The sequence below is a fragment of the Xyrauchen texanus genome, chromosome 30, assembly GCF_025860055.1.
Source record: "Xyrauchen texanus isolate HMW12.3.18 chromosome 30, RBS_HiC_50CHRs, whole genome shotgun sequence".
NCBI lineage: Eukaryota > Metazoa > Chordata > Actinopteri > Cypriniformes > Catostomidae > Xyrauchen > Xyrauchen texanus.
The window spans coordinates 29,072,761-29,099,216 of NC_068305.1; the positions used below are offsets into that span (position 1 = coordinate 29,072,761).

The 26,456-nt window shown below is 42.7% G+C and overlaps 1 protein-coding gene across 1 annotated transcript in view; it reads right to left on the reverse strand.

The window, feature by feature from the left end:
• The window catches only part of LOC127623850 (NBAS subunit of NRZ tethering complex), a 218,060-nt gene that overhangs the window by 115,668 nt on the left and 75,936 nt on the right, over nt 1-26,456 (reverse strand). Inside the window, exons 30-33 of the mRNA XM_052098413.1 lie at nt 19,342-19,571; nt 12,787-12,899; nt 4,234-4,347; nt 513-626 (exon numbers count right to left, since the gene is read on the reverse strand). Of these exons, the coding sequence (XP_051954373.1) occupies nt 513-626; nt 4,234-4,347; nt 12,787-12,899; nt 19,342-19,571 (571 nt within the window). The remainder of the gene's footprint in view (nt 1-512; nt 627-4,233; nt 4,348-12,786; nt 12,900-19,341; nt 19,572-26,456) is intronic.

A 26,456-nucleotide genomic window follows, 5' to 3' on the forward strand; every position in this document is an offset into this window, starting at 1 on the left:
ATGTACTATAGTAACACTAACAGAACACTATAGAAAAATGGTAACTATGTTGGTGTTAAGAGGATCTACTTCATTTAATTTTTCATATTCTTTTTGTCACTTTTACAAAGGCCACAATTTTCACTATAAATACAGCAGCTACATAGCTGCATAATTTCTAAAACGGTTTATGTTACAATTATCATGTTAGTTAAAATACTGTATATCATCATCATTTTTTTATACAAATCATGCCTACATCGATCTAACCATAGTGATGAGAACACATCCAGTGTTTACTATGGTCTTACTACAAATACTACATGGTTACTCTGCAAGTACTATGGCAAAGGTTCATTATTTCAAGCGTTAATATTTCTTTCCCCACTATGACACAATTTGAGCGTTCTCTTAAGCATATCAGGTGTTTATGAATACAACACCAATAATGATTCTGTTGTACTGCATTTCTGATTTGGATCGAAACAATTAAGAAAGGGAAGTAAGATTTGAAGTGAACTGTGCTGTCTTACCTGCAGCAATCAGATCCTGGCAGTGAATGTAGGAGGCCTTAAAATCCTGACAGTGTAAAGCCTGTTCTGCCAGCAGAGTGAGCACCTGACCCTTCCTCTTGGCCTCATCATCACCTAAGCCAACACAAGAAACATCACACAACTAACCCCTTCAATATTCAGATCAATATGGCTTTTTCCAAAGGTAGATTCTAACATTTATATATGTGTGTATTTATATATATATATTATATATATAGTAAATAAAAATTATGAATATAGAAACAATAAATGAAAATATGGAATAGTAAAAATAAATATATATAATTCTACATTACAATATATGTATGCTGTCATGACACTGACAAAGTTTAAAGCTGCACTGATGTTACAATTCTCTTACACAGAACCAAAGCAGCATCAAACCTGCCTTTGATACAAAGGGTAAGGTGGGTCAGAACTGACATATTTTAGTACATTTTTCATGGTATTGCATCTTTATTAAAAATGCAATTAGCCTTAACCCACCTTTAATCTGCCTGTGTAAAGACTAATTTGGTTAACTGTTGAAAAAGTGGTATCATTTGGCTAATATTACCATTGCCAGCAAATTTCAATTCAGTTTAGATTCATTCAAATCAGTTACATCAAGAACTTTTTGTTTCGGTTCAAAGTTCATTAATACCCTCCTAAACCTCTGTAAGGTTTTGCTAATCATACATAAATGAAGTGCTCAGTCTCCCTCTCAAACATTGAGGTTCTGATGGGTCAAAGAGCCAGAGCATGAAATTGCTTAGCAGTAAATTCATTTAGTTTGAAATGTGTATTTTGTCTGATAAATTCTTGGATGGCTGCGGAGATGTCATTCAAATATCACATATCAGCAAAAGCCCTCTTAAGATATCCTTCCCAAATAAGACAATAAAGACCAAGAAGCCTGATCAATGCAGTGGTAGGGGTTACCTTTTTCATTAAAGTGTGTATCAAGCATCAAAGACCAGACAGACAATAATAAGAGCACATAGAGGAGAGTGAGTGCACAAATGTGTATGTGCACCTGTGATAGCATGGATATGATTATTCTACAGGAACATTTTAAGGGCTAATATTACAGGAAAAGGCATATTTCCTTATTCTAAACTGATTATTTAAATATACACTAAAAAAAGGTTTTTGCAGGTTGTTCAGTTTACTTAAATAAAATGAACTAAAGCAACACAATTCTAAAACATTTTGTCTTAACTTGATTTCATTACGTTCTATCCAATTACATTTGTCAAAATGAAGTTTACTTAAACAATTTGAGTTAGGACTACATTAATATATTCTGTAGCATTGATGAAACTGGGCAGAGAATTTCCATTTCCAAGCATGCTTTGAAGGTGACTGGATGGGGTGAACAAATGTTGAAACTAAGTGTTATTTTAGGAATTTTTGTGTAAGATAGGAATAGGAGGATATTTATTTATGTTTAATGTTGTGTTATACTGGAAATTAAAAGGATTGTTTGTTAGGCTGGAGTTTTGGGAGTTTCCATTGTAGTAAAGATTGGTGCTTGTTCTTAAGTAGAGGACAGACTCTCGCTTTCATTTTCGGATTTATTTGAGTGTAGCTTAGCTCTATAAGCTGTTGCTATCGAACTGACTGTGCAACAGCTTCACTGTCGTAACACTTGTTCACCTGGTATTTGCTAATGGTTAATAAAATGCATTTAGTTGGACCAACTTAAGACAATTAAATAGAACTTATCTAGCTGATCAGACAAAATAAATTTAAGTTTGTACAACTAGAAGTCAATTTAAACCAATATTTTTTTTGTTGGAAAAATGTAATTTAATTGAGTGGAAATGTTTTCCACAATTTAAGTAAGTTAAGTGAAAATCTTTTTTTTTTTTTTTAGGTGAAACATGGAGGACTTGATACACTAGTAAGGTTTTTAGTTGTCTTTTTTCACCTCATTTCACACGTATGAAGGGGCACAGGCTCAGGTGCAGAGACACACACATAAACAGAACAACCTACAGGCATTAGTCGAGGGTAAGCCAAGGTGAATACATCAAACACTAGCATGGCAAACACCAAGTCACTTCATAGAGAGCTAATCAATTCCACTATATAGGACAGATGGAGAGCTTCAGACATCCTGCATACTGATCCATCTGACATCCACAGAGACACAACAAAGTGTGCTGTAGAGTCACATTTCAAATGGAGTCAGAGTCTGGAATCACCTCAATTACCCCTGTAACCAACACACGCACTGATCGCTTCACATAAAAAAGACAACTGACACTCATACTGGCTCATAAAATAAGTTCAATGAGTCTCAGATGAACGCTTAACTAATTTATACCAGGCCTCAACTTTATGACAAAATGGTTGCCATTTGAGAGAGAGAGGAAAGCAAGAAAGAAAGATTCAACAAACTACGGCATGCAGGAAAGGAAGGAAGGAGGGTAGGAGCAAACAAACAAAGGAAGGAGGGAGGAATGGAGAGAGGAAAGATTAGGAAAGAGCAGAAAAGTTAAGGAAGAAAGGAAGGGGATAAGGAAGGATGGAAGGAAGATACAGAGGGAGGGAGGGATGGAGGAGGATGGAAGGAAAGGAAGGAATGAAGGAAGAGAGAAAGAAAGATTTAACAAACTACAGAATGCAGGGGAGGAAGGAAGGAAGAAGAGGATGGAAGGAAGGAACAAAAGTAGTAAGGAAGGGGATAAGGAAGGAAGGAACAGAGGGAGGAAGGAGGATGGAAGGAAAGGAGTGAGGAAGAAGGAAGAGAGAGAGATTCAACAAACTATGGAATGCAGGGAGGGAAGGAAGGAAGGAAGGAGGGAAGGAGGAGGAAATATAGGAGGAAGGATGGAAGGAAGGAACGGAGTGCGGACAGAAAGAACAGATGGAGGAAGGGGGAGGAAAGAAGGATGGGAGGCAGGAAGGAAGGAAAGAAGATGGAAGGAGGGATGAAGAAAGGTAGGACGAAAAGGAAGGAAGGAACGAACGAACGGGAGGAGGACAGAAGGAACAGAGGGAGGGGGAGGAGAGAAGGAAGGGAGACAGGAAGGAATGAATATGGGAAGGAGGGAGGAAGAAAGGAAGGAAGAGAGAGAAAGAAAACAGGATAAATCGTATATAATCTCTATGCTTTACCGACTAAGAGATTCATATATTCATGCTGATTCATGGAACTAACTTATTGTTGATTCATGAGGTGAAGTCACGATGTACATATTTTGGGCTGTCCCATGCAATATTAATCTCTAACCCCTGAGTGAAGCTTACATCAAAGAAATGACTACTTATTCATTCAATCTCTCGCTCATGTGTATTCATCGATTTATTCACCTGTAGTCAAGCTGGTGCTGATTCAGTTAATGATTAAACACACACTGTAATGCTTGCAGATCAGTATTGTTTAATCTATAAGAAATAGTTCCTGTAACCTCAGTGCCTTCTAGTGCTTTCTTCTGCCGCAACAGTGTCGTGTCTGTGCAAATCCACTGTTGTGTCTAGTCACATGGGATGCTAGGAAAATATTTATAGAGTTGCATTGCCTAAGGACTCAACAAAGCCCCTGCTGAAACAATACCAAGTACTGATGTGGGCACTTTTCTTGTAACTGCAGTGGCAGGTCATCGGTGAGCATTTATGAATCTTCATAGTTGAATGCTTTTGTTTAAGCACTTACTATGACAGACAAACATGAATGGAATGTTATAATGACACTGCATTTCCTTGAATTTACCTGCAACACGCAGAAGTCTGGCCAAGTTGAGCAGAAGTGTTGATTTCCTGTACGCAGTAGGACACTGGGAGATGCACTCCTTTATCAATGAGAGACGATCCGTCCGCAGTCGCACTGCAGAGAAAGAGAAAGTAATAGAGACTGAGTGGACAAGATGAAGACCTATTGATATTAATATAACACAATGGATATTTTCAGACTAGCATACTACCCCTACTAGAAATACAGTATGCAGTATGCAAAAATGTCAAGTACACAACCAGAGCACACCACAATGTATGCAAATGGACAGGAATTTCATTACTTGTCCGGTAAGTCAGGAATTATTATATTATTTTTTACACAAAAGTTGGTAAAAAAGCAAATAAAACATATTCATTGTCAAGAAAATAACTGGAAGTCAGTACTAAATTAAAAATAAAAAGCAGTGCTTCAAAACTAATATTATTGCATACAAATTCACATACTATTTAAAAATGCATGCAGTATACTGTAGAGTAGTATGAAGTAGTACACTAATATTCAATTTAAAACATACCTAATGTCTCAGCCCATTCAGATCTACTAAAAGGTGAAGTGTACTACGATCTAGCATAAGCAACTGAACTGAAAAATAGAAAATGTTTTCGAAACAGGTTTCCCCTATCTGCTATTGGTTGGGCAAACAGATAGTTCCACCCTACACTCACTGGTTGAGCAAATATCGATATATCGGGCTTGTTAGGTTGCTCCAAAGACAGCAATATTTTACTATGTTAAAATATTTTAACATAGTGTGACAGTGTTTACACTTTTTATGTGAATTAACTTAAGAATGTCTTATTTATAGTTGTCTCTGCATCTTCCAAGGATAGGCGAAAGTATATTAACATTGTAAAAATTATACCCATCACCTTTATAAAAAAAAAAAAAAAAGACATGGACTCGTGCTCTCCATGCTCTTCTGGTCATAGCAGGGTACTATTTGTGATGTGTGGCTATTGGCTGGGCACAAAGCAAGTCTTAGCTGTCTGACTGAGCACAGTTTAAAATATTGAGCTGGAAGAGGTCTGTTCTGGAGGTCACACTGCTCTGGAGCAAGCTGAGAGAGTGCTGTGAGTAAAGACCTTTGGGGGGGGGGGGGATGACAGCTCCATCTTCTGCGGAGAAGCCACAGGGGTAGCACCTGAACCACACAAACCAGCCAGCCATCAGCAACACCTGCCAAAGCCATTAACCTGCTTCCAATAACAGCCGCTGCTCTCTGCATGTGTGTGTGTGAGTGCATCAGGGTAATAATAGTGTAGTGACGTGGAGTGTTCACTTGTGTGTATCACCGGAGGTGCTAGTGTGAGCGTATCAAGTAAATGTTTGGTTGAACCTCGTTTTAATGATTATTTATATAATGGTAATATTTTGTTACAAGAAATTAAAAAAAGTGATATTTCTCCCTAAGGGTTGGTGTGTGTGATGTACCCTCTGTCCTCCATAAACAGTTAAACCTCTATTTAAAATATTAGAAAGGTTTGCTACACTGGTGGCAGCGGTGGGATAAAAAAAAAAAATAAAATAAATAAATAAATAAATAAATAAATAAAAATAGAGGGAGAGGGTATGTCAGTGTCCCAATCAGGAGCAAGTCCAATAGTTTCAAATGGTGCTATGATTGCTGCGAACGCTAATATATCTCCAGTGGCTCGCCCTCTTTTTATGCCTGAAACATTTACTGGGGTGGGACGGGAATGGTCTGATTGGTCTGAACAATTTGAGATGGCGGCGCAAGTAAATGGGTGGGATGATGAGCTCAAGTTAAAATTTATGTCTTTATTATTTTCTGGTCGAGCCAGAGATATTTATGGTGGACTGCCTTATGAAGCAAAGAATAATTATGTTCTGTTAAAAGATGCTATGGGTAAGTGTTTAGAGCCTTGTGAGAGTGCAGACTGGAACCGGGTGAGTTTTTCCTCCCGACGTCGGCTCCATAACGAGACGGCTCGCGAGTTTGGTAATGTATTAAGACGTTTGATTTATAAAGCTTACCCTTCTGCTGATGGTGCTACGCAAGATTTACTGGCTCGTGACCACTTTGTCGCACATGTAGGTAGTGGTGACATGCGTATACATTTGCGTAGTGCAAAACCTGCCACTTTGGAAGGCGCAATTAATTTAGCATCTGAATTGGAGCTTATTTGGAATTTGGAACATACACAATGTTCAGATTCTAAAGTTCGTGGTCTGAGTACTCACAATTCGTCTGATAATAAGGTTGAAGTGCTACTGGGCATAGTGGAGGAGTTGCGGCAGGAGGTTAAGGCTTTACAAGTTACAGTTAAGGAGATACAGGTGAAGTCTGCACGTACCACTCCTCTGAAAAATTCATCGGAGCCACAGGATCATTTTCTGACCGAAGCATGTTGGGAATGTGGTTGTACTAGACACCTACGTAGAAATTGCCCTTATTTGCAGGGAAACCTCAGTTTGGCCTCAGTTTCTTCAACCGGTGCTGGAGTTTTTCTGACTGGTAAAGTAGGGGGGTGAGAAACACGTTTATTGATTGACACTGGGGCACAGGTTTCTATTGTGCCCAAGCAGTTTTGGCTAAATGTAACTAATGGGGGGACCTGTTTAGATGGATATCAGGGTAGAGTAGCCGAGCGAATGGTGGAGAAATGGCAATACTGGGTCGTTGGCAGACGGTATGCCAGTTTGATTCCTTGGCTGTTATCGTGGAGTTTTTGGTGGCTGATTTTACCCCCCAAGAATTACTGTTGGGCACAGATTTTCTCTCTAAATTTGGGGCAGTTATTGATCTGGGTGAAAAGTGTTGCCGGTTAATGGGTAAGAAGCTCCCCCTGTTTAGTGAAGAGGGTAGTGGACAACCGAAGGTAGTTAGGGTGCAGGCAGATGTTCTGATTCCTCCTCGTACTTAAGCAATTTTACCTGGTAAAGTAGAAGGACTTCTTCCACAGCATTATGAGGTTATGTTGGAGCCTTTGTCCATCATGCTCCCAACATGTGATGTTTTGGTAGCGCAAGTGGTTTGTAAGGTCGAGGAAGGGGTTGTGCCAGTGCGAGTTATTAATGTGTCAGAAGATAATTGTGTTTTAAAGCAAAACATGAAGATTGGTACTTTTTTCCCCGATGTAGAGGTAGGGGATAGTGTGTCGACTACTAAAGTGAATGACCCAATTTCCTCCCCTCCTTGGACTGTGGACAATTTAGTGTCACATTTTGGGTTGAAGGATCGGGGGTTTAATTCTAGTCAGATGCGGGCTATTGAGGAGTTATTACATCGTAATGCGTCTGTATTCAGTAAGGGGATAATGATTTGGGGAGAACTCATCTTGCTCTGCATAAAATAGATACGGGCTCTGCACAGCCTGTCAAATTGCCCCCTCACCGTGTACCTTTGCACCTCCAGCAGGAGGTTGTTGAGCAGATAAAACAGATGCAAGATAATGGCATTATTCGTCCATAATGTTGTCCGTGGGCAGCACCTGTGGTTTTGGTCAGAAAGATTATCGGAAACTAAACGACGTTACAAGGAAGGATGCATACCCCCTTCCTAGGATTGACGATGCTCTTGATAGCTTAACAAATGCCTGTTGGTTCTCTACTTTAGACTTGGTAAGTGGCTACTGGCAGGTGGAGGTTGACCCTCAGGATAGACCTAAGACTGCATTCATTACTCGTCAGGGTTTATTTGAATTTAACGTTTTGGGTTATGTAACTCTCCAAGCACTTTTCAACGTCTTATGGACGTTGTTTTGGCTGACCTGCAGTGGACCACTTGTTTAGTGTATCTAGATGACATTATTGTTTTTGGGCAAACTTTTCAAGAGCATCTTCAGAGATTGGATGAGGTTCTTTTGAAACTTCGTCATGCTAGTCTTAAGGTTAAACCTTCCAAGTGTACTATTTTTTCCTCCCAAGTGCAATACCTGGGCCATGTGATATCTTCTGAGGGAGTAATGGCAGATCCATCTAAGGTAGAAGCAGTACGGGCTTGGCCTACACCTAAAACTCAGACGGAGGTGAGTTTTTAGTGTAGGCCAAGCCTACACTAAAGTTTTTTAGGATTAGCCTCCTATTATAGGAGATTTATCAAGGGGTTTGCGGAGATTGCACGCCCTTTACATCAGCTCACCGAAAAGGGAAAAAGATTTGGTTGGGGGGAAGAGTGTCAAGAGGCCTTTCAGCAATTAAAAGTAAGTCTTATTAGTGCTCCGGTCTTGGCCTATCCAGACCCTAAAAAGCCATTTATTTTAGATACTGATGCCAGTGATGTAGGAATATGGGCTGTATTGTCTCAAGAGGATGGGGGTTTGGAGCGGGTGGTGGCGTATGCGAGTAGAGCCTTGATTAAACAAGAACGGAAGTATGCTACCACAAAGAAGGAGTTGCTTAGTGTGGTAACTTTTACGAAGCATTTTAAACATTACTTGCTTGGGAGGGAATTTTTGTTGAGAACGGATCATAGTTCATTGCGTTGGCTGCATAACTTCAGTGGGTTGGAGGGGCAGCTGGCTCGCTGGTTGGAGCAACTGGCCAATTTCCAATATAAGATCATTCATAGACCGGGGAAGCAGCATGCTAATGCTGATGCTCTTTCAAGGCTCCCCGGATCTGTGAGTGAGGGAAATTACCATCACCCTCCCGGTTACCTCCAGTCTAAGGTACAAACTACAGTAGTTCGAGTAGTGAGTGAGGCTGATGATATACAAGAGAGTGAAGATGATTTGGTTAAGGCGCAGCAAGAGGACCCAAATATTCAGCTGCTTATTCAGTTGAAAAAGGGGTTAGGGGATGATCGTAGGGAAGCTGAGCTAAAACCGGCCCTTGTGAATTATTTGCCAGTGTGGGACCAATTGCAGATTAGAAATCAGCGGTTGGTGAGGATACCTCCAGCAAATTCTGATGCGGCTTCTGCAGTACAGGTGGTTTTACCTAGAAGTCTGGTTCCAGGGGTGTTGTCCATGTTGCACAATACATCAACTGGGGGGCATTTAGGGATTCAGAAGTTACAAGCTAAGGTGAAGGATCGTTTTTATTGGCCTGGGTGGTTCGGGGATGTAAAAAAATGGTGTAGGGAGTGTCATGATTGTGCATACCGAAAGGCTCATGGAAAGGCCCCTTGTGCTCCTCTTCAGATGTCTGTTGTATCCCACCCATATGAACGTGTGGCTGTAGATATATTGGGCCCACTACCAGAGACTCTAACAAAAAATAAGTACATTCTAATTATTGGTGACTATTTTTCCAAATGGACTGAAGCATTCCCCCTTCCTAATCAGAAAGCTCAGTCCATTGCTAGAGTGTTGGTAGAGGAGTGGGTGTGCCGGTATGGAGTACCCTGCAGTTTGCATTCAGATCAAGGAAGAAACTTTGAGTCTAATCTGTTTAAGGAGCTGTGTAGATTGCTGCAAATAAACAAGTCTCTGACTTCTCCATATCGTCTTCAGTCCGACGGACTAATAGAACGGTTTAATCGCACTTTATTATCAATGATTTCATTGTTTGTGGATGAAAACCAGATGAATTGGGATAGATTGTTACCGTATGTGATGATGGCCTATCGTAGTAGTGTGCAGGCAAGCACCGGGTTTACACCGTATAAGGTGTTATTTGGGCAGGAGATGGTCCTTCCAGTGGATATTATGTTGGGAGTAGATCATATGCAGAAATTTCAGTCTGTAAAAGAATATGTGACTGGAATAGCAGAAAGTTTATCTACCATAGTAGAAGCAGTAAAAAGGCATCAGAGTCAAGCTTCTCAGCGACAGAAAACATATGCTGACTTTCGAGCAAATTTCCACTACTACGTTATTGGCGAATTAGTTTGGATTCAGAACAAAGCTCGTAAACGGGGGGTGTGCCCTAAGTTGCAGAGACGATTTAAGGGGCCATTTAAAATCTTAGAAAGGGTGTCGGATGTGCTGTATAGAGTGCAGCTATCAGAGTGGGGTTCGGAGAGTGTTGTGCATTTTAATCGAATGAAGCCTTATGTTGCTTGTTCTGTTTCAGAATCTATGGGGCAGGATAACCAAAGGACCCCTTTGGACCGGACTGTTGAACGACACCCGGAGTCCCAAAGCCGGGTAGAGGGACATGAGTTTGTATGGGGGTATCAGCAACCTGCGGTTCCAGAGGTTCCAGAGGCTGTCCAGACAAGGGAGAGGGCTGCTGCAGCTAGCAGCGAAAGCAATCCACTATCAAAGTCTGCTGTGGAAGGTGGTCCTTCCGGTGGAAATTCACACATTGTTCCTGTGGACACCGGTCTGGGTGAGAGGCAGCAGGGGAGTGGGGACCAGAGGATGGAAGTGGGAGGCTCCCATCCAGAGCCGTGTCCACAAAGGATGCAGCCACCTCGTTCTCGGAGACCACCAGCCTGGTCCAAGGATTATAATTTGATGTGACTCGAGGACGAGTCCCTCTTACCCGAGCGGAGGGGATAGTGTGATGAATGGTGGGGATTTATTTTGTGTGTGACTTTGGTCCCGCCCATCGGAACGTTTTGCAGCACGTTTTCTTTGCATGGATTGGATGTAGAGATGATTGAGCTCACCTGGAGTGGAGGATTGAAAGAGAGGGAGACGTGAGTGGCTTGTGAGTGTGCTCGGGGAAAAAACGGGGAAGCTTCTGGTTGCTCGAGACCGTTAGGGTTTGTCCGGCAACGAAGATAGCTAGATAGATAGAGTATATCTGTGTAGTAAGTAATAGTGGGACGAGGTGGGTAGCAGCGCTGGCCACATGTTCCCGGAGTAATTTTAAGAGCTGTGTTTTCATAAGAGAACGCATTCAGCCCTTGTGATTCCCAAAGAGAAGTTGTATAACGAGGACTCATTAATGCCCGCGCCATTGTAGCACTCATTAATGCCCGCGCCATTGTGATCAGCTGTGACTGCGGGACGGGAATAACGCGAAGAAGAGCGCGTGCTGTCTCTGTGGACAATTTGGCACGGCTGATTCCTTTCCCGAGAACCCTGGGCAGGGTCTTGTTTTCCTGAAAACGGGGAAGTGTTTTATACTTTACTTATTTCATGTATTTTGTGTATGTGTATGTTGTTGTTGTAAGTTTTAGAGGTTGTATGAACATTGTCTCGGGTACGCTGGACTGGGGACGCGCTAATGTTTCAACGTGATAAACGGATTGCTGTGTAATCGCGATTTCTATTGTGCTGTGCGGGGCTGGAGAAATTTATCGGAGTGCAGTGTAGTGACGTGGAGTGTTCACTTGTGTGTATCACCGGTGGTCCTAGTGTGAGCGTATCAAGTAAATGTTTGGTTGAACCTCGTTTTAATGATTATTTAATAATGGTAATATTTTGTTACAAGAAATTAAATAAAGTGATATTTCTCCCTAAGGGTTGGTGTGTGATGTACCCTCTGTCCTCCATAAACAGTTAAACCTCTATTTAAAATATTAGAAAGATTTGCTACAATAGTTTAGCAATTTCTTTTTGAAAATATAAATACGAAATCTAAAGTAATTTTCTCTGTGTGTGTTTACTGCACATTTATACTTTCAGTTTAGTTGAAGTTCTTTAGCATTTTTTTTAGTTAACAAAAATATGTTTGAAATGCTTTTTTTCATCTTCATTATAGTTGTACAAGAGGTTTTTGTATGATTAAACATGAGTACCAGCTTTGCTACTTTCTAGTTATCTCTCACTATTCTTTTTACTAGTAAAGATGGCAAAGGTGAAACGTGCAGTTTTAAATAGAAAAAGTGAGTAGGAGGATTTGAGGTAAATTAAGCAAAAAGAGCAGGCCACAGCTCCCTGCTGGCTGACCGCTTTGTGTTTAACGTTGCCTGCTGGGAAAAAGACACAAGAGTGCGCACAGCCGCAGGTCACACCCAGGAAAGAAGATTTTTCACTTGAGTTATTCTGACTTTTATAAGTTTACCATTAAAGTTAAAAAGTTATAAAGTTCACCTTTCTAGATTTATGAGGGAAAGTTGAGCTGCTCCTGACCTTGCCATGACTAGATAAAACAGTTTGCCCACTTTTAAAGCTCGACATGGAATAATCATTGAAGGAGGAGAAACTTGTTATAAAATTATATTTTCTTTATTGGGATTTTTCCTTGCAACAAACATCAGAAGGATTTGTTTTTATTTATTTATTTTACATTGGTTTCTCCAAATGTCTCCACATTGGCCCAGTGTCTAACCTATATACAGTAAATGGTCTGCACTTATATAGCACTTTTTTAACCTTAGAGGCTTTACACTGTGTACCAATCACCCATCCACACTCACATTCACACACCAATGGCGGCAGAGCTGCCATGCAAGGTGCTAGCCTGCCTAGTTCAGTGTCTTGCCCAAGAACACTTCGGCATGTGGAGTCGTGTGGGCCGGGAATCGAACCACCAACCCTGCGATTGGCAGCCAACCTGCTCTACCACCTGAGCCACAGCCGCCCTACATATACAGTATCTCACATCACAAGAATAAGTGGCTATTCACACAGGACGAATGCTTGCATTCAAGACAGCTAGACAAAGCACAACAAACTGAAACAAAACACATGCAGTGTCTCAATGGTAAATTGGTGTGTATTACATTACCTTGTAAGGGCAGAATCTTCACACCAAATTCCTCCAGCCGAGAGAGGCCACTAATGAGATCCAATTCTTCTTGGACCAAAGGAGGACAATCCGCAATCAACAGCAAACATGACCTGATAGTTTGCACCAAAACCAAAACATATTATAATAAATATTCAATATAAATTTATTTAAAGCAAACCAGAGTGTTGATGAAGCTTCTTTAGAATGTTAGCTTTCCAAGTTATAAGCTACTCATAATATCAAGTGGTTTAAAAGTCAAGTTACTTAAAAAAGTGGTTACAACACAAGCAACTAACAAAAAGAAGCTAGTAACAACATGAACACAATTTAAGGGAACACAATTTAAATTAATTTGATCATTATTTCTCTGGCTCAAAAACAATCAGGGTTATTGTATGAATTAATCTCGATAAGGGTGCCAGGATAACACTTGAACACATAAATACACACACACACACACACACACACACACACACACACACACACACACACACACACACACACACACACACACACACACACACAGTACTATGCATAAGTTTTAGGCACTTGAGTAAAATGTTGCTGGTGAGGATGTCTTCAGAATTCGTTTATCAATTAATGTCATACAAAGTCCAGAAACATATATATATATATAAAAAAAGCTACATCAACAGTTGTCTTCAAAACTGCACTAATTCTCCTAGGTACACCAGGAAACAGTTTTTCTTGGTTGTTGGCAGATAGGATGTTCCAAGCTTCTTGGATAACTTGCCACAGTTCTTCTATATATTTAGGCTGTCTCAATTGCTTCTGTCTCTTCATGTAATGCCAGACTGATGCAATGTTGTTGTGATCTGGGCTCTGTGGGGGCCATGGCATCTGTTGCAGAATTCCTTGTTGTTCTTCAATTATATTTACAAAGGGAATGTTGAAATCTAAAATGTATATTTCCTACTCGTACACTAAAAACAGAATATATAAAACTACTATTTAAAGACAAATGTTTTTGTGAAAAAATACATTTGCACAGTACTGTATATATATGTATGTATATGAAATAGAATATAACTCGAACATTTAAGTAACGGTCCAGACAAAACGATTCACTTTTTTGAACAGCGGGTTTATTTATTGTCTTTTAGCGTACTTGGCTGTAAAGATGCTTGTGCAATACCATGTGACTAAAAAAAGAATCATTGATGTTGCATGACCACAAATAGTTGGAAAAAGTAGCTTGTAACTATAAAAGCTTAAATATTTTGAAAACAGCTGAACTACTGAAACACTCATGAAAAATGTCAAGTTAGTAACATTTCTACTTTTTGATAGCTACTCCCAAACACTGATCAGGAAAAGCAACAGCCATTCCTTAAAATTACTCACAATTCTTTGTATTTCTTAATTACAGACAGAGTCTCTGAAATAACATTTCTTTCATACTGTTATCACAGCTTTGCAGAAGTCTGTTTCTGCACATCTGTGGCGCTATAAATGTGCTTCATACGAAACCAGGGAGAGAGTAAAAACAAATAAAAGCACAGATCCTGGGCCAGCTCTGCTGTCAGATTCCAATATAGTTTGGCAGAGACAGCAGGACCTAGAAAAGCTAGCAGTGCACTTTTGATCCAAGTCAGTAGCCAGAGAGACTGCTAGAACAGAAATAATAATTCAATTTATGAGCTTGAGAGAAGATGAAAAACAACAATAAATGAAGTAATATTTTGGAGTAGTTTCCTCTACAATCTGTGAGTTTTACATGGTAGTAATTTTCTGTGACACTTCAATCAGACCCAAAAAACATGTTTCATGCTCCACTTTGCATAAAGTTCACTGTTATTTGAGCAACTACAGGCTAATATATAAAGTATATGAAAAACTACCCTTCAAACAGCTCAAAGAGCTTGCACAGCAGTTTTCTATGAATATGGTACAAAATGTTAATCATAGTGGTGTGGCTTTGTGGTTCAAGATCTAGGTGAGTAACCAAAAAGTTGCAGTTTTAAACAATTGTGCCTTTAAGAAAGGCACCTAATTCCAGGTTGCTAAAGGCAGGGCCGGCTCGTGGCATAGGTGACTGGGGCGCAAAATGACAGAAAAGCGCCAAACAAGAATTTGTTTGTTTGTTTGTTTGTTTGTTTGTTTTGTCTGAAGTGAGCTGTCTCGTGACGACTGTGCGCCCCTCTACCCATATATTGTGCACTAGTGCTATGCAATCATTTTATAATCTGATCCTTATAATATGTGGACAAAATGAGTGAAAAAAGAACCAAATTTTCAGGTGCACAAGGCAGGAAGCGGCACAAAGAAGAGAAGCAGAAAAAAAGCAATATATAGGTAAGAATCACAAGTTAACGACTGTTCATGTCAGCCATTGATGTTTATTTACTACTTTGAAATAGCTTACTTAGAACCTCTTAACTGGCACGGACACTCTGGGCCATTTTTGCTTGTTTTATTTAAGTTTAGTGCAAGTTAAGTGCAGTGTATTTTCTTTCAAATAAACTTAAGCTTCTATAATGTTGTTTTAATTTCAGTTATATTGCTGTTTGCTTTCACTTCACCAAAAAACTCCCAAGTGTCTTCTTTTCAAAGAAACTATGATTAGGACTGTAGTTTAAAACATTCATGCCAAGCACCCTTAAACAAACCTTAGAGCACCCTCAACTGTAGACCAGGGCAAACAACTGCCCGCAGGTCGATTTATCATTAATCTTTTTTTATTAGATATTTCATTGTTCTGGCTTTGGGACCAAATCGCACATCCACAAGCATTCAAAATGCTCAGGGTTGCCAGATAATAGATGCAACACACCGATCACAGATTTATACATGCAAAAATAGAAAATATTTTGCCTATTGTCATACTTAATTTATGCAATCTGGCAACCATGCATGCGAGTGTGCCCTTTCTCTCTCCTCTTCAATATAATACTTAACAATCCATAGTGCAATATTATGCTAAAAGAAAAGTGCGATGCAGCCACTCCGTGTCCATTCGTGAGACTGCATGTGCTGTTGGTGCAAAGTCTGCGAGCAAATCTTTTCAGCATTGAACTTCCAATTTTAGTAAAATCCCAATAGATCTGTGCATCATTCGCACACGGAGAGGACATGCGAGCAAAACCAAGTGAGAGAGGGAAATGTTTGTTCTTTGTACAAAATGTTTGACTTCTAAGTAAAGTCCCTAACACCCTGAATGTGAATGTTACTCTAACAGTAATCATTTATCAGTGTCATGCAGACTGTTTTATTCAGTTGAGTGCTGAATGGGATGCCAAACAAACCATTGCCGAGACTCACATCATGACCCATAAGCATGTAAACAGGTTGATAAAACAACTTTATCCACTTTGCGGCAAACATTAAAATAAGCTTTTAGAATATATAAATTCAGAATATTTTATTTTACTATTAAACCAGAGTCCTGATGTATCACTGCATTTAAGTATGATAAAATAAACAATGACTAATTTTATTCAGCCTTTATTAAGTTTTACTAACACATGAAAGAAAGTAGCAGCAAAACTTCAATCAATCACAGAATGGGCCCATCAGTCTGTATACGCTTCAGAAAATTGTGCATCATTCATTGAGTACACTACTACTACTTCTTGGCTTAAAAGATACAACTATGGTGGCCTAGGGTGCCAACAGAGCATGGGCAGGCCCTGACTACAGGTGCACTGTTTCTGTAACAAGTGTACTTTCGCTTTGGTAAAAGTCTCTACTAAATAGTTATTAATCAAACAGTAATTTTGAAAATCTATGCATCCAATAGCCGAAAAAAGCAATCAATTTGGAACAAACACAAAGGCAATGGCAGAAATCTAAAACTACTTAAAACATTTCTGAACTACAGCAACCCTAAAGTAGTCGGACACATTAACCACAATAAAAATGTAAGTATGGATTAATTGCATTAGATACAAAATATGGAGTGTCTATTTTCATCCCAGTGTAAAAAGCATCTGCCACACAGAACAGCAATTTGCACCTCAACAGACCTTTTTCATGCTAGAGCCATCTTTGATTTTTAATGGGAATGAAAACGAGGCTGTGAGAGATAGACTTACAAACTCTACAAAGGGCTCTACTGCTTTTTAAAGTATTATTGGATTGTTCCACAGACAAAACATTGATAAAATATCTGTCCAAGAACATTCAGTTTACAAAAAACTTTAGAAAACATGAGTTGTGGAAAATCAGATGTGATCTATAGCTATATAAAGCTTTATACACTTCGTGCCACTGAAGAGATGGTAAGTCTATCCCTCACAGCGTCGTATTCCAGCGATGTAAATGATAAGGCGCCAAAGATGGCACTAGCGTGAATAAAGTCTATAGTCTGCAAGAACCAGAGAAATATATGACAAACTGAACAGCATGTGTCGCTGCAGTGTTGTGGGGTGTAAAGTCAGTATGTGAATGTGTAGTGTACTAATGACCATGATTCGAATCCGCATTTTGTCCCACTATTTTCCCATCCAATTCCCCATTTCCACTCTTAATATTTCCTTTAATACTTAAAATAATAGATACAAATTAAACTAAAGGTTGATTTCATTGCAGTGATTTTGGTCACAGTAAATGTTGGGGAGTGCAGAGAAGGGTTTTATCTGGAGGCAGGGTCAGTCGATCGCAGCTCGGCATCATTGTATTTCTAATATTGTTGTAACCATGTTGTTTTTTTGTAACACAAAAAAAAACAACCATAACCGTAAAACCATAGTTTTAATGCAATTAACCATGTGTTAGTACAATAATATTGTGGTAATATAGTAGCCATGGTTAACTGTGTGGTTACTGAATGGCTCTTAACCAGACCGTACATTTACAGAAGATGCCATGGTGAAACCAATTATATTTTTCTAAGGTAAGATTAAGGTTAGGGTTAATGTAATGTGTCTGTGGGACTCTAAATAAACACATTGTAGTGATGTCCATTCAATATGTTAGCATTTAAATATGAAATATGAAAATAGTATTTGACAATATTTCCACCAAGTTTGGGGTGAAAATAACATCTGCCACTTTTTGCACTGGGGTGTAAATGGCACCATTTTTTGCACCAGGGTGCAAAAAGCATCTGCCTAGAAAATGTCAAACCAAGTGGTATCTGCAAACAAAAGACGCTAGAGCATTGCTCAGAACTAATTCCACTTTGCCCAACAACATTTGCTTTAACAAAATTGGTCCTGAGGTCCTTTTTAGTTGAAGATTGAAGTCAGTTCCCCTCAAGTTCATACAGATGTCTCACACGTTCACTTTCACGGGATAACACACAGGGTGCTTGATATCATGGCCAAGACAGCGCTTTGCCTTGACATTTGAAAAATATCCCTTTGGAATTCAGCAAGGAATCATTAATCTTTGCTAACAGCACAGAAAAGAGGAGCTTGCAGCCACAATGCAAGGCAGTTGTCGGTGGTCGCAAGGGTGTTGCTATGCATTTGCTAAGTTGTTTTGAGTTGTTTTTCTAAAATTGCTATGCAGTTGCTTAGGTTTTCAGGGTGGTTGTTAGGTGGCTGTTTACTGGCCCAATTCATCAGAGCCCAATCCCATGTCTCTATAATGGTTTGATCTCTAGATATGCCTTGGGTTACTCCTTCAGAGCAAGTCTGTGGCAATCCAGGATTTTTTTTATAAAAAAAACAAAAGTATGATCACTCAAAAAAGAAATATTCTGATCGAAGACTACTCATTCTTTCTGTGAAGTTTCTCCTGACACATTCACATTCTCTCCATTTGCCTTCAATCTTTCACAGCCTGTCCCTCAGTGGAGGCAAAAGCCATATCATTTATACATTAAACTCAAAATTACTGTCCATTAAAGTTACTTTTCATTGAGACTTGAGTGTGTGAGAGTGAATGACAGTGATATGAGTGTGTGAATGCATATGGAGTGGCAGACCCTTCAAGGCGACGGCCTAATTACTGACCCACTTTACAACACGGCCCATCGCTCAGGGGCCAGTCTGTCACCCTTAGCGCTCTGGTCCAACACAACAAATATAGACAGACAGACAGAGAGACAGCGAGAAAGAGAGAGAGAGAGACTGAAAACACATTAACTCAAAGCTGCAGGGTGGAGAGTGAGTCACCAATCGTCACTAAATCTCTCTCTCTCTCTCTCTCATTATAGAAGCTAATTATGTCAATAACAATAGGCACTGTTTAGGGCTGGACTCATAAGAGTGGCATGAGGCGAGAGTGATGTTGGACTGTTTTAATCCTGTGGTGTTTCCTTCCTCTTTCATCATAAACTCTTCATGCAACTAGTGTTAGTGTTTGAAGAAGCTGATTTTGAAGGCTGCATTCACACTTGGTTTGATCGCGTGGTCTGAACCAGAGTTCGATTTAACCTCCCTTCCCCTCATAGAATTCTTCTCATATTGTAATATTTGTCTCCGCTAAAAAAAAAAAAAAAATCTCTGCATTTCTGTGTTATGTTATCTTGTCTTTCTAAAAAGCATTCAAATTTGTCTGTCTATGTTTGATAGTTGAGGTAGATGGGGTGTAGGCCGGCCAAACTGCCTAAAAGTAAATCAGGGGAATCAAAGGAGGTCATACCGTGCCAGCATCATGCAGGGGTCACTGAGGGTGGCTGAAGAGTTGAAGTATTCCCGGGCAGCGGCCAGAACCAGCTCCACGCTGCAATTATAGGCTACACGGGCATGAGCTTTACCTCGAAACGCCACGCTGACCGGAGTGTCCTCTGACACAGCACTGCAGTGCACCAGCTGACCTGCCAGACGAATGTTCTCCTCCTGCCCTGAACACAATAAACTCTCCACAAACACCTGTATGAAAGAGAGGCACAGACATGGACAGAGAAAGAGACAGAAGGAGATAAGCATTTTGTTTTGTGAATCTGTGGGGAGATTGTGTTCAGGTGTGGCAATTAATCACCCGTCTTTAGCCAATTGCCGTCGAGACACAAATCACAACAGGAGATATATTAAAAACAGCTCTTTCAATGACAACGCGCTCTCATGAGCATCTCTTTGAAACAGCTGTGCTGTCCTGGGCAATTTCAATGTTGCTTTCAGGTACAGATTTAGGCAGAGTAAGATATCAAAGTTGTGTGTGGTAATGTTTTTGTGTGCGCGTGTGTGTGTCTGAATTAAAGTGAAATCTCAGCTGCCTCAGTTCAAAGTTCCCTAATTAAAACATCATAAAATCCAAATAACAGATTAACTAGATTTAGACGTTATATAAAGAAAAATGAGCAGTGTTTGCTTATGCCAAACTCACTGCTTTGATGCTAGGGTGTTGTGAGTGGTTGCCAGGGCATTATGTGTTTGCTAAGGTGTTTTAAGTGATTACTAGGGTGTTGCTGTGGTTGCTAGAGTGCACAGGTTGCTGACGCAAAGTCAAAATAGCCCATGTCCAACTCTATGCAATTCTGGCCCCTAGATATGGCTATAGTCCCTCCTTCAAATGTAAGCCTAATTGATGTTATTGATAAGATATGGAATATGCTTCTGTTAAAGATATCATTCTGTGTTATTTCAACTGCGTAATTTTTGAAATCGTGTTTAATAGCAGAATTTGTGGTGATGAACTAAACTACCCATGATCCTGATGAGGAAAATCCACCAATTATAGAAACACGGCAAACAAACTACCGCAAAAGAGCTCAGCGGCGACCATCCACTTCCATGAAGTACTGTGTAGGAGGCAATCGAGTCACTCCTACACTCTCAAAGTACTTAAATATTTGTATATACTGTATCTGAATACTTTGCAATAAACTGAAAATGTATTGTTTCTGTACTTTTAATCAAATACTTTAAAGGTATGGTTCACCCAAAAATGAAAATTTTCAGGTGTGTATACATTTCTTTCTTCACCAGGGTAGGGTTGCACCAGCTGTGTGTAAGGGCTCACGTAAATTGGGATGTAAAGTTCACACTTAGGGCTTAGTAACTACTAGTTGGTTTGATACTAAGTCAGTGCTTAATTTGGTGGCACCACCTGTTCTTAAGGCAAGACGTAACTAGTAGTTCGTAAGATCTCTGTAAAGCAATGCGTAGTTGCATAATATGACTTTTACTTGTATTGATCCAATAAGCAGCCTTCAAATTTGTACACAGAAGTGTTAAAAAGCCATGGATTTCAGTCTGATCTTGTTACGCTTGATGTTCAAACCTTGTATGCTCACGTAACTGTAAGCTGTAATAAATTATATCCCCATTAAAATATGATATATTCTAAAAGAAGATTTGATAAATAGTATATTTACCGTGTGTAAATAACAATATATAGGAACTGTACCTAAAATAAATAAGGGGTGATAAATAAATACTAATACAACAAGCGGGGAAAATAGACATTTATTCATTTTAATATCCAATATATATTCTGAATGAGTTTAAACTTGACACACTGAAAACTGCACAGTTGAAAAAAGTTTTTGTTTTCTCTCTCGTAAATGTAAACAAGTGTAAATGTCAACATCATAATGTATGTCGAAAAGATTGATGCCTGTCATTCAATACATGAGCTCATTGAAGTCATAAAATATCAATCTGCGTTTTTATTCCAACCGTTACCAAAACTATTTAGTTTAACGGTGCAACACTCAAATATTTAGTAGTGCGTAAATTATGACTTAGTGCCAATTTACGCCACAACTAGGCTAAGTGGGTGGTGACCAGATCTTTAAAGCTCCAAAAATCACATAAAGGCCACATAAAAGGAATCCATAAGACCCAGTGGTTAAATCCATATCATCAAAAGCAATGTAATACGTATGGGTGAGAAACAGATCAATATGCAAGTTTTCTTTTACTAGAAATCTCCACTTTCACATTGTGAAAGTGGACATTTATTTTAAAACAATTGGTCTGTTTCTCACCCACATGTATCATATTGCTTCAGAAGATATAGATTTAACTACTGGAGTCGTATGGATTACTTATGATACCTTTATGTGATTTTTGAAGCTACAAAATTCACTTGCATTGTAAGGACCAACTGAGCATAGATATTCTTCTAAAAATCATTGTTTGTGTTCTTCAGATGAAAGAAAGTCATACACAAGTGGGATGTCATGAGGGTGAGTAAATGATGAGTTTATTTTTGGGTGAACTATCCCTTCAAATCAATATTTTTATATTTCATTTTTTTATTTGATTGCATCATTCGCAATGTTTCATGGGTTTGTAGTTCATTCCCTGAAAGATGTTAAGTACACAGACTTGTACTTTTGTCTTTTGTACTTTTGTTGATTTAAATAAAAATGTGTTATGTTGTGATTCACCTCAGAGCTGGTTGTTTTGATTCATGACTTAGAACTCTTTTAAGAAAGACTTACCAATACGGGCACTGTTCCACTCTTCTACTTAGAAAAGTAATAGGGCATCTCTCCTTGAGAAGACGCACAATTTAAGGCATCCTTCCTGTCCATAGAACAAAATGTTCGGGACACCTTGCATGCCAAAATATGATGCTTAGGCTTAAGGTTTGTAAAAAATCCTAATCTTAAATAAGAGTAATAGTAATACTTGCCTAAGCAAACACCACTAATAAATAATAAACTAATTCTCTGCATTTCATTATCAATCTCCAATTTCTTCTTTCCCTAATACGAAATTCCACTTTCATTTTCAACAGACTTTGCTCTTCCTAAACACACCTAGACTGTTTTCACACTTGGTTCGATTGCTTGGTGTGAACTGCAGTACATTTGTGTCATCAACATGAGTGCCATGTTGTAACCCGACACACACACACACAAGTAGAGACAGTCACAATGACGGATGAAAACTGCTTTATTAAATTAAAGCAGTCCGGGCAAAAGTACAAACAAGGGGCAAATCCGGGAGAGTAGTCGAGGGGAACGAGGGTCAATGTCGGGGTAAACAGGATGAAACAAACACGTAGCAAGAGGGGACTAGAGGGATGGGGAGTTGGCAAGCTAAGAGGTAACAAGTAGGGAGGTCAAAACTAGACGAGACTAGCAGGGGCAAAACTAGACGAGACTAGCGGGGCATAAACACGGGAATCTAAATACATACAATAACCAACACCCGTGAAACGGAAGTGCTGGGTATTTATAGGGAAGGTGCAGGTGTGAACAATGAAGGTGACGAGACGAGTGCAGGTGAATCTAATGTGTGGGGATAGGAAGCGCGTGAGTGCAAGTGGTCATAATGTTCAGGCTGGTGCGCGTGAGAAGCGAGCATGAGTCAGAGGGGAGAGAGTTTACTGAGCGAGAGCTCAGTAATAGCAAAAGGAGCGTGAGTGCTCGAGGGAGGAAAAGAGCGCACGCGCTCAAGGGGCGGAGCGAGGGAGCGGAAGCGAGCATGCTCATGGAGTGTATGGGTGCGTGCTCGAGGAAGCGGAGATGGGGCAGAGGAAAGGGGTTCGTGACAGTACTCCCCTCTGAATAGGACGGCTCCTGACGGCCACGCCGGCCGCGAGGAGCCGAGGGAACAGAACGAGCGTGTGAGCTCGTGGGGACAGAACGAGCGTGAGAGCTCGAGGGGACAGAACGAGCGTGAGAGCTCGAGGGGACAGAACGAGCGTGAGCTCGTGGGGAGCAGAACGAGCGTGTGAGCTCAAGGGGCAGAAGGCACAAAAGGGAGATGAAACAGTCCATGGGGGTCAATGGGCAGTTCAAGGCAAGGTCAAGGGGAACATAGTGGACAGGCGGGTTGTCGGGAGGTCTAGGGGGCAGCCATAGGGCAGAGACTGGGTCAGGAGGTCTGGAAGGCGACTGGAGGACAGGGACTGGGTCCGGGGTCTGGAAGGTGACCACCGGACAGGAATAGGGTCCGGAGGCCAGGGAAGAGGCCACAGGACAGGTAGAGGAACGGTAACAAGGGGAGCAGGCAAGACCCAGTGAGGAAAGGTTTCAGGGGCGGAGCCGTGAAAGGCGGAGTCGTGGAGGACTTGGGAGACTGAGCCTTGGAAGGCGGAGCCGTGAGAGACTCGGCAGGCGGGAATTGAGAGACAGAAGAGGCGCGCCGAGGGAGGCTCGGGGGCTCCGGAGGCAGAGCCGAGGAAGGCTCAGGAGACGGAGCCGAGGGAGGTGGAGTCGCAGGAGGCCCCAGGGGCGAGGCCCTGGTGGGCTCTGGAGGTGGAGCCGAAGGAGGCTTTAGGGGCTGAAGGCCTGGAAGGCTCAGGAAGTGGAGCCCATGGAGGTGGCGCCAGAGGAGGCTCCAGAGGTGAAGCCCTGGAAGGCTCTGGAGGCAGAGCCGAGGGAGGTGACGCCGTGGGTGGTGGCGCCGTAGAAGGCTCCAGGAGTGAAGCCCTGGTAGGCTCTGGAGGTGGAGCCAAGGGAGGCTTTAGAGGCGGAGCCAGCAGGAGGCTCCAGAGGCTAATCTCTAGAAGGCTCTGGAGTCTTAGGGAGCAGAGCCGTAGGAGGCTCGGGTGGTGGAGCCGTGGAAGGCTCGAGAGGCGGAGCCGTAGGAGGCTCGAGAGGCTGAATCTCTAGAAGGCTCTGGAGTCTTAGGGAGCAGAGCTGTAGGAGGCTCGGGTGGTGGAGCCGTGGAAGGCTCAAGAGGCGGAGCCCTAGGAAGCTCTGGAGTCTTTGGGAGCAGAGCTGTAGGAGGCTCGGGAGGTGGAGCCGTAGGAGGCTCTGGAGGGGAGCCGTAGGAGGCTCGGGAGGCAGAGCCATAGGAGCCTCTAGTGGCCGAGCCCTGGGAGGCTCGGGAGGTGGAGCCGTAGGAGGCTCTGGAGGGGAGCCGTAGGAGGCTCGGGAGGCAGAGCCATAGGAGCCTCTAGTGGCCGAGTCCTGGGAGGCTCGAGAGGCTTGAGGGGGAGCCTTGAAAGACTCGAGAGACGAAGCCCTGAGAGGCTTGAGAGGAGGAGGAGCCCTGAAAGACTCGAGAGGGGGAGCCCTGAGAGGCTTGAGAGGGGAGGAGCCCTGAGAGACTCGAGGGGCGGAGCCCTGAGAGGCGGAGGAGCCCTGAGAGACTCGGAGAGGCGAGCCGTGAGAGGCTTGAGGGGTGGAGCCATGAAAGACTCGAGAGGGGACGCCCTGAGAGGCTGGAGGAGCCCTGAGAGACTCGAGAGGCTGAAGCCGTGAGAGGCTTGAGGGGTGGAGCCATGAAAGACTCGAGAGGCTGAAGCCGTGAGAGGCTTGAGGGGTGGAGCCATGAAAGACTCGAGAGAGCCTGAAGCTGAGCGTGAGAGGCTTGAGGGGTGGAGCCATGAAAGACTCGAGGGATGGAGCCCTGAAAGACTCGAGAGGCGAAGCCGTGAGAGGCTTGAGGGGTGGAGCCATGAAAGACTCGAGGGATGGAGCCCTGAAAGACTCGAGGGGTGAAGCCGTGAGAGGCTTGAAGGGTGGAGCCCTGAGGGACTTGAGGGGTAGAGCTCCGGGAGGCTCGTGAGGAGGAGCCCTAGGAGGCTCGTGAGGGGCCCTTGGAGACTCGTGAGGCGGAGCCCGGGAGGGCACAGAGGGGCAAGCAGAACCCGACAGAGCCGTGGGAGACTCTGAGGGCGGAGCAGAGGTCTGCAGAGCCGTGGAAGACTCTGAGGGCGGAGCAGAGGTCTGCAGAGCCGTGGAAGACTCTGAGGGCGGAGCAGAGGTCTGCAGAGCCGTGGAAGACTCTGAGGGCGGACGCCTCTGCGGTCTTGATCACAAGACGAGACTGGGGAGAAGGGCCCTCTTCCTTCTCCTACGTCTTCGGCCAACAGGGTACGTGGCCATGGGGACGGTCGAGGCTACAGGCGCTGGCTCGCTGACCGTGGCAGACATGGGCTGGCTCGCCGGCGTGCGGCATGGCGCTGGCTCGCTGGGCGGGCATGGGCGCTGGCTCGTTGGCCGTGGCGGCATGGGCGTTGGCTCGTTGGCCGTGGCGGGCATGGGCGCTGGCTCGTTGGCCGTGGCGAGCATGGGCGCTGGCTCGCTGGCCGTGGCGGGCATGGGCGCTGGCTCGTTGGCCATGGCAGGCATGGCTGGCTCGTTGGCGTGGGCGCTGGCTCGCTGGCCGTGGGCGGCATGGGCGTTGACTCGCTGGCCGTGCCAGGCTTCGAGGCTGGGGCCGTGACAGGCCTCGGGATTGGGGCCGTGTCCGGCTTCGGGACTGGGGCCGTGTAAGGCTTCAAGACGGGGGCCGTGTAAGGCTTCAAGACGGGGCCGTGTAAGGCTTCAAGACGGGGCCGTGGCGTGGAGCGCCGGTTCAGTATCTGCCTCCCCACAGTAAACGAGGAACCAGAGTAGAGTAGGGCGAGGTCAATAAACTGAACCAGGTTAAGGGAGCAGCGACCACCAGGCAATAATGATGAGGTTGGCTCATTCAGTCCACATTGAAAAATGGTCTTCAGAGCCACCTCATTAAAATTCACCTGGTACGCCAGGAAACAAAAATCCATAATATAAGCCTCCACGGTTTGGCTCCCTGACGCAAACCCACGAGTTGGGCCGCTGGGTCCATAATGGCGAGGGCGGGGTTATGGGTTACACAACCGCTGCCTTGCTCGGAAAACTCTAGGTAAGCGCCCGAAGAGTGCACGGCGCTCAGAAATGCACTGGAGGCATAAACGGGCTCAGGGGCAGACACAGGTGAAACAGTGTGACATAAATCAGACAACGCACATACCTGCTGCCCCCGGGCCGTGAGCGCTTGGTCCTGCCTCCAAACTGTAGCTCCTTGCGCCGAATGTGACGTGCCTCTCCGCTCTAGTGAGCTGCGCGAAACATCCGCGTGACGCATTGTGACTGTCTACGG